This window comes from Mytilus edulis, chromosome 9, assembly GCF_963676685.1.
Source record: "Mytilus edulis chromosome 9, xbMytEdul2.2, whole genome shotgun sequence".
Lineage (NCBI taxonomy): Eukaryota > Metazoa > Mollusca > Bivalvia > Mytilida > Mytilidae > Mytilus > Mytilus edulis.
This window is the reverse complement of record NC_092352.1, coordinates 24,120,774-24,129,333: the sequence shown is the minus strand read 5'-3', so window position 1 is coordinate 24,129,333 and position 8,560 is coordinate 24,120,774. Positions and strand designations below refer to the sequence as shown.

The 8,560-nt window shown below is 33.9% G+C and overlaps 2 protein-coding genes across 2 annotated transcripts; one reads left to right on the top strand and one right to left on the bottom strand.

Moving 5' to 3' along the window:
• Positions 1-5,210: 5,210 nt before the first annotated feature.
• On the bottom strand, positions 5,211-6,097 carry LOC139489879 (uncharacterized). The gene is made up of 2 exons (XM_071276725.1): positions 5,578-6,097; positions 5,211-5,317 (listed from the first exon to the last, which is right to left on the bottom strand). The coding sequence occupies exons 1-2, from the start codon at positions 5,957-5,959 to the stop codon at positions 5,211-5,213; spliced, it is 489 nt and encodes a 162-aa protein (XP_071132826.1). The 5' UTR covers positions 5,960-6,097.
• A 528-nt stretch (positions 6,098-6,625) lies between these two features.
• LOC139489878 (uncharacterized) lies at positions 6,626-8,130 on the top strand. Its single transcript, XM_071276724.1, has 2 exons — positions 6,626-6,874; positions 7,459-8,130. The coding sequence occupies exons 1-2, from the start codon at positions 6,626-6,628 to the stop codon at positions 8,128-8,130; spliced, it is 921 nt and encodes a 306-aa protein (XP_071132825.1).
• The last annotated feature ends 430 nt before the right edge of the window (positions 8,131-8,560 follow it).

Here is an 8,560-nt window from a genome sequence, read left to right as displayed (position 1 = left end):
TTGGGAATGCCACATTATATCATTTGAATCGCAAATAGAACATAACATAGTTAACATATAATTTCAATATTAACAGTTTTTTGCATATTATAAATTTGTATAGCTTAACTACTCTTTTCTTCTGTCCTTTCATTAAAGTCATTGTTTATGATAATGAAGAATAGTTTTCTTTTTTTTCCGTGTCATCATCCTTGTTGAATGCTTAAATCTGTTTAGTCTCTTGAATGCTTGTCCACAACTTTCTGTGTTTGAACCATGTATATCTACAAACTTTTCTAGTTTTGGGTGGAATTCACATTTGGGATTGTTGTGTAAATGCATATCCTTGAAATACAAAAGATAGAGTTGATTGAGTTGATCAACTCTTAAATCGATCGTAACGATTGAATACGATCGATACGATCGTGACCCTTGAAAAAAAGGATAGAGTTGATTGAGTTGATCAACTCTAAATCGATCGTAACGATTGAACACGATTGTGACCCTTGAAATATAAAAGATAGAGTTGATTGAGTTGATCAACTCTTAATCGATCGTAACGATTGAACACGATCAATACGATCGTGACACTTGAAATACAAAAGATAGAGTTGATTGAGTTAATCAACTCTTAATTGATCGTAACGATTGAATACGATCGAGACCCTTGAAATAAAAAAAGATAGAGTTGATTAACTCTTAATCGATCGTAACGATTGAACACGATCGATACGATTGTGACCCTTGAAATATAAAAGATAGAGTTGATTGAGTTGATTAACTCTTAATCGATCGTAACGATTGAAAAAATGGTGGGTTAAACCTGGTTTTGTGGCATGCCAAACCTCGCATTTTAATGGCAATGTTAAGTATAACATTTAAATGACAACATAATATAACAGGACTACAATACAAATAAATAGGAGAACGTATTAGACAAAGAAACACATGATTAATAGATAACAAAAGGCATCAGGTTTAAAATTCAATACGCCAAAAACGCGCCTCGTCCACACAAGACTCACCAGTGACGCCCAGATATAAAAGATCGAAAGTGAAAAAAAAAGTTCCAAGTTGTACAGCACTAAAGATCAATTTATGATATGCAAACAGTAAATTTTATCAAATGAATATAAAAGATATACATAATGAAACTGAAGTATTAACTAATTACAGAAAACAAAACCCGAATACATAATGCAAAGACCAACACAGAAAAATAGACACACCCGACTTAGTCCAGGCCTCAACGCAAAAAGTCATAAAAATGACGTCACATACGAATGGTGGAAAGGCACAAAAATAACGTCACATTTGAATTTCTGAAACATTACAAAAATGACGTCACATTTGAAAAAACTATATCTCAAAAGTAAGATAGAATTAGGATTGATTTAAGATTATAATAGAACTAAATACTATTTTACATTTAAACACAATGCACATTGCAATACTTATTAATAGCAATTAACTATAATATATATATGTCCAGTTTGTTTTGAATCCAACTTCAAACGTAAATTATCGTAGATAACGTTGAACAAAATCAAATCTAATAAATGAAGAGGGGTCCTGATCCCGAAATCACGGACTTAAAAACACATGATCCCGAAATCCCGGGCTTAAAAACGCCAAAAATCCCGCGGTCCCGAAATTGGAAAAAAAGAATTCCCGGATCCCGAAAGGGTCAATCTCGAAGTCCCGATAAAGGTCCTATCCCCCCTCAATGAAGGCGGTGATTAATTTTCTTTACCATAACACATGAATATAATAGAAAAGACATCAACAGATTTGACAAATCCGACGAGAACCACAAATACATCAAACTAAACACATGAATTTGGGATAGACAAGTACCGTAACACGTCTTATAGTAATGCGAATTCACACTCAGCAAAACCGTCACAATCGGGAATAAGTCACGTTCGGTAATTAAAAGATAAGACGACGTAATGACAAACCACAATCTACCATGTCCTTATCTAGTTTGGTCAAAGACACATCGTATGGATCAACTAATTCGCGAAGGTGTCCATAAAATTTACGGAGTGTCCATTTTAATCTGTCTGTTTAAAAAGAGGAAATGCTGGCACTCTCAATTGATGCGGAAAAAAAAATTGTGGTCATTGATTTCCAATATTGCGGTTATTTGTATACTACAGTCCCTCTTGACCTAAAATTATAACTGAATTACTGTGCAGCTATATAGATTAACATAAAAAAAAGGGAAATATGGTCAGTTTGGGTTGATGTGGTAAAAAGATTTTATTACACGAGTCAGTCTGAGGTATGAAAGCTACTGATATTAGTTTACGATTCAATATTTTGAATAAAACGAGGACATGCTGGCACTATAAATTGATGCGAACAAAAATTTGTGGTCATTGTTTTCCAATATTGCTATAACTTTATATTTATACAGTTCCTTTTGACGGTAAATTATAGTGAAACTATATAGATTTGCAGAAAAAAGGAACAAATAATGTCAGTGTAGGTTGATGCAGTCAAAAGATGTTTGTTAAACGGGTCCGTCCGAGGTATGAACACAACTCGTAAACAGATATTATATTTGTTTACGATTCTATATTTGGAATAAAAAGAGGACATTGACATGCTGGTACTATAAATTGATGCAAACAATTGAAGTCATTGTTTTCCAATACATGTATAATTGCTGTCATTTACAATCCATCCGGCCCAAGTATAGAATACGTTTAAGTAGTTCCGGCAATATTCGAAATATCCATCCGCCAATACTTTAAATATGTTTAGGCGCGCAACAATCTGATGGCCTAGTTCCGGCAATAATCGAAATATTCATTCGCTGAAACATTAAATATGTTCTTGTGGGTCGGTGTTTTGGGGGGTTAACATAACAGTTGCTAATATGTCAATGTGGATAGGGACTAGCATGAGGTTGGATACTCAATTAAATAGTCAGCAAGTTTACAGGTCAGCAGGTCGACAGGTCAACAGGTCAGCAGGTCGATAGGTCAGCAGGTCGACAGGTCAGCAAGTCGACAGGTCAGCAGGTCGACAGGTCAGCAGGACAACAGGTCAGAAGATGTTTCATGTTATCCATAGATTATTAGTCATTAAGTCAGGATGGTGTGTAGAGGGAAGGTTTGGTACTCAGTTAAATAGTCAGCAAGTCGACAGGTCAGCATGTCGACGGGTCAACAGGTCAGCAGGTCGACAGGTCAGCAGGACGACAGGTCAGCAGGTCGACAGGTCAGCAGGTCAACAGGTCAGCAGGTCGACAGGTCAGCAGGTCAACAGGTCAGCAGGACGACAGGTCAGCAGGACGACAGGTCAGCAGATGTTTCATGTTATCCATAGATTATTTGTCATTAAGTCAGGATGTTGTGTAGGGGGAAGTTGAGTACTAAAAAAAAATAGTCAGCAAGTCGACAAGTCAGCAATTGAACTGTATCGTATTGTGTTACTGCTTGTTGGGTGTTAGTTTCTTTTTTAAACAGTCACCATTGCTTTTCACTTTTCTATTAAACTAAATTAAAACCACTGAATTATATGTGCTTTCGCATGTTTATTACTTTTATTCACAGAACTCTGTATTCGTTGTAAAGCCTCAAAATTATAATTGTACATGTATTTATCTAATGAAAATGTTTAATGTTGTTTCATCCATAACCACTTATTTAAATCAGTCCATAAACGCTTTGATTGTTTGAAAAAACACAATTAAAGGAATAAAAGTTTTCAGTTGAGATGAGATATGAAACAAATATAATGAGAATTATGTTTTCTTGAAAAATGATACTAAATTGATTACAATTAGTTTCAAAATGCGTGTGTTTGGTGATCAAATAAATTCACCACAGTCCTTCGACTCCCTCTGCATGTGGATGATGTTGAATAGTAAAGTTCTTTTCTTCATCAGTAAGAGTTGATAAGTCGTTGAATGTTGACTCATATGTGTCAATATTAATTCCCACCGATTTGATGATTGTAGAATGTGCACCAATTTCCATATCGATGCAATTGCCTGGTATTTTGAAGAAAAAGTTACGCTTTCCATGGCGGGTTTTGATTGTCTTTAATGTGCCGAATCCATTTTGTTGCAACATTTCAAGTTCAACTAAAAAGTATAATGCGTATAATTAAAATGTGTAATATAAAAATATTGGAAGAATTATGATCAAAGACATGCGTAAAATTTATTGTATGTAGTATGAGAATCATGTTCCATTGATTATTTGATTGTTTTAAGCTCATGACTAGGTGATGTACTATAATTGCATAAATTTTGTGTCTTTAAGGAGCATCTGTGCTTTCAAAGTATAAGGACATACTGAGTGACGCACATGTTGATATTTATAAAAACACCAACCCCAACCCAAAATCATTAACCCACGCAAAAATACATTAAAAGATGTTTAATAATTGAGTTTTTGTATCAAACGTACATCATTTCGTAAATAATACCATAAACAAATATACATTTTGGAGCGTTCTCTTGTGAACATGTATATTTTACCTTGTATTTAAGTATATTTGCGTCATTGGAAGGAGCTGATGTGTATTCAGTATGGGTTACCAATGAAACAACTTGTTTGACAATAGGGAAAATATTTTAAACAATTATTAATAATTACGGAAACTTACTTTTGATGTTCTCGGCAAGTGAACGTTTTAGACGTTTTTGTAATTGTCGTTTTGTAACAAATGGTCCACACGATTTGCACATGGCCTTGGCGACTCTGTCCCTAAAAGTTGCCACTGGTTTTAGATGAAGAGCTGGTGTGTCCCGATCACATGAAGCAATAGCCTGTAAGAAAGTTTTAATTTACTTAATATTTAAGCTTTTTATTTGATGTTTTGTATTCTACATAAAATTAATAAATTTTTTTTAATTGAAAACAGCTGTTATAATTTAGCGATAATTATTTCGCAAATAGATTTAATTGATTTTAAATTTGCCGTTGGTTTGGCTTAATAATTTGTTATCAAGAATTTAATATAATTTTGGTACAGTTCCGTATTAAGATTTGCGTGTCATCTAAATTGAAGAAATGTTTTATTAAATAATCAAATTCAAATTGATATTACAATTTGATATTAATGCACAAAATGCTAGGTGTAATCATAGACCATTAATATGTAATTACTAAGACTAAGGATGATTTGACTAACCTGAACAAACAGTGATTTTTGTTGAGATAATGAATTATACAAGACCATTGCTTGTTTTAATTTAGATTTGGTTATTTCTAATGGTGTCGGAGACGAAGAATATGAATGGTGTCTTTACTTGTCATCATTTCACTTTCATCTAGTGATATGTTAAGATTAGGAGTTTCATTCTCTTTGTCTTCCTCTGCAAATACAACGATAAGAATAATGTAAATTATGTTTAAACATTGAAATTTAAATGAGCAAACTTAAATAAATGTTGAAAAATTCTGTGTACATTGGAGGAGGTGGGGATGGAAAAGGGGGGGGGGTGCAGATGTAAAATACTTTATTCTTGACTATTGTAATAAATATAATATTGCTATCTTGAACAAAGATATTGACATTAATATTGGAAATATAACCCCAGTTCACTTTCTTTTCATGACTATACTGTTTACTTACCGTGGTCAGATCCATATTTGGCATTCATGTAGTCGGAATATGAGTCAATCAAACCATCAAACACACTCTCGGCATCTGCGGACAACTTGTAGTGCTTCCCTGCTAGGTGTTCCTCGTAAATGTTGTTCATGACATTTTCAAAACTCTGCAATTTGGTGTCTCGTAATAGTGGTACATTTGCTTTAGTAATTGCCGTGGCATTAAAGACTGGTTTGGCAACGCAAAACAGAAACCGATCCATTAAACCATCATCTCCACCAAGTTGACATAACTCTGAAAGTAATGGTTGAGGTTGAATAAATAGACAGCAAGACATTGATGTTTTGGAAAAACCTCTTGTTCCTGTTACTAGGATGCTGGAGTCTCCTTTTCCTCCCCACATCTTACACAAAAGAGATCTCTCGCCTTCACCCTTCGATTGTTTTACATTTACAGATGACAAAAACCTGTGTCCTTCATCACACGTGATGATACCATACCCTTGGTTATTTAATTGGTGTTTCTGGAGACCTGCTGTCGTGTAAGCTTCAATTGAATTGCAATTCCATGTTTTTATTTTATTTTTTCCACCACGGGATCAATGACTTTGTAATATGTATTGGTTTTTCCTCCACCGGGTGCACATACTGCAACGATATACTGGTTTAACACGGTAGAATATGAGTTGTCTCCAACTGTCATCTTCGTATTTGGACCACACAAAGTAGACGAAACTAGGCTTCGGGAGCAATTTGTAGCTTTTTCAAATATAGAAAAATAATTCTCTGTTTCCTCTTCAAATACTTCTTTCCAAGGAATTTTAGTATTGTAAGCGGATTTGTAAAGGGATAAAATATCCTCGCTTCTGAACTTTTTAAAAGCCGCAGCCATCTTCAGCAGTCTCAAAGCAAAACAGCGATAACGTAACGTCATAATGTAGTTTCGCGAAAATCTGTTGAATATTTTCCCGTTTTTTAACGTCATAAAGTTGTTTGGGAGAATCCTTTATAGTCAGTTTTCTGATTTGTGTGCACGTAGTTTGTGTTAAAAATTAGTATAGAAAAAAAAAATGGAAAACTTAGGAACTCCGTTACTAGATCGAGCACCAAAGGCGATAAATTGGTATGCTGTAGTCGCTAGCCAAGAATCAATAGTACCTTATATGATGGATAATGGATTGTTAAAGAAAGAAATGACCTGCACACATTGTGCTTCAGATATGAATTTGTGTAAACGGAAAGACATTTCAGATTCTTTACAATGGAAATGCCCAGCATGCCTGTTAACCAGCTCCATAAGGAGGAGTAGTATTTTTGAGGTAAATAAAAAGATTATTATCAAAATTTAATTATTGTTAATGGATATTGAACCAATCATATCTACATCTGTTGTTGATATAAAAAAATAAATCATCTTCCGAGGGATTTGTTGTGGTTAACATAACTGATTATATGTACAGTGAGTATGGGACATAAGATACGGACGGGCATCACCCGGTCATTGTGGATAGTTTGCCAAATATAGTAAACCGAAAATAGATAGATTATCATAATCCATCCATTAGAATTGGCGTTTAGTTTTTGAGTTTTGATATTAATTGCAATATTCTAAAAAGTTTATTTGGCGCTATTTAACAGTATGTATAGGCTAATACAACAGTAGCATGTCAGGTTTGAATACCGATTGTAAAATAAAATTTACATGTAGTCTGTTTATGCGTTTTGTTGTGTGATATAAACATAATGGTCAGTGTAATCATCGCTATTCAGTGTGTTAACCAGTATGGAAAGATTAAGTAAATGAATATTCATGTAACAGTATTTCTTATGTTTTTATTTGGGAATTGTTATACACAGCAAAGTTTAAAAAAATATCACACTTTCATGTTCTTCTTTTTTTCAGAAGTCCAAACTGCCACTACGAAAACTAATGGAACTAGTTTACTACTTTGGAATAGATCTTCAAATTTACGAAGTGGAAAAACTTTCCGATATCAGTCATGTCAGTGTTATTGAATGGTTTGACCAGTTCCGGATAGTATGTAAGGAATCGTTAACAAATGATCCAGTCTTATTGGGATCAAACAGTGAGCATTTGATTGAAATCGATGAAAGTCTCTTTGGAAAAAAGAGAAAATATCACAGAGGTACAGGAAAACGAGATACCTGGGTTTTTGGAATGGTGGAGAAGGGGTCAAGGAAAGTGATTTTGCAAATAGTGGAAAAAAGAGATCGTAAGACCTTGTTACCAATTATTCAGGAAAATGTTGCCGAAGGAGCACACATTAACTCTGATTGTTGGGCGGCGTATAACAAATTGGAAAAGGAAGGATTTGTGCATAAAACTGTAAACCACAGTAAAGAATTTAAAGCACAAGATGGAACCTGCACAAATGAAATTGAAGGCATATGGGGGCTTGCAAAACTGAAAATCAAATCAATGAAAGGAGTGAGACATGAAAGAATCGGTGACATATTAAATGAATTTTGCTACAGATACAGATACGGGTTTTCAAATGGAGACGTTTTCCATAAATTTTTAAAGGACATTGCAATCTTTAATGAAAAAAAATGAAAAGGCCAATAAAAGATAAACTAAAATGGATTAAAAAGCGCCACTGTAAACTTAAAGAAAAAGTAATTGACGAGTTTTGTTTTGTTGAAATTTAATTTTTCCTCTCAAATAAAATATACAATCACTCCTTTTATATATTAGATGAAAAACTATAAATAGCTTATACTGTTATTGGATGTGTTGATGCTTAAGTTTTTTTATCTGTAAAACCGTTTGCCTAAACGTTTCAAAATTATAAAAAAAAAGAAATAGCTACATTTTCGACTTGTCGGACTGTCAATCAAGCTAATTGTTGACATGTCGCTGTCGACCTATCGACCTGTCGACCTGTCAATCTGTCAACCTGTCGACCTGTCAATCCCAACTTAATATGGCGATTAAACATAACTAAAATCTTCAAATAATAAACCTGGAAAATAATTTAACTTGT

Coding starts and splice junctions, on each gene's coding strand:
- LOC139489879 (XM_071276725.1), bottom strand. CDS start 5,959: ATGTGGGGAGGAAAAGGAGACTCCAGCATCCTAGTAACAGGAACAAGA. Junction 5,318..5,577: donor CAAATATGGATCTGACCACG/GTAAGTAAACAG, acceptor TTGTATTTGCAG/AGGAAGACAAAGAGAATGAA.
- LOC139489878 (XM_071276724.1), top strand. CDS start 6,626: ATGGAAAACTTAGGAACTCCGTTACTAGATCGAGCACCAAAGGCGATA. Junction 6,875..7,458: donor GGAGGAGTAGTATTTTTGAG/GTAAATAAAAAG, acceptor TCTTTTTTTCAG/AAGTCCAAACTGCCACTACG.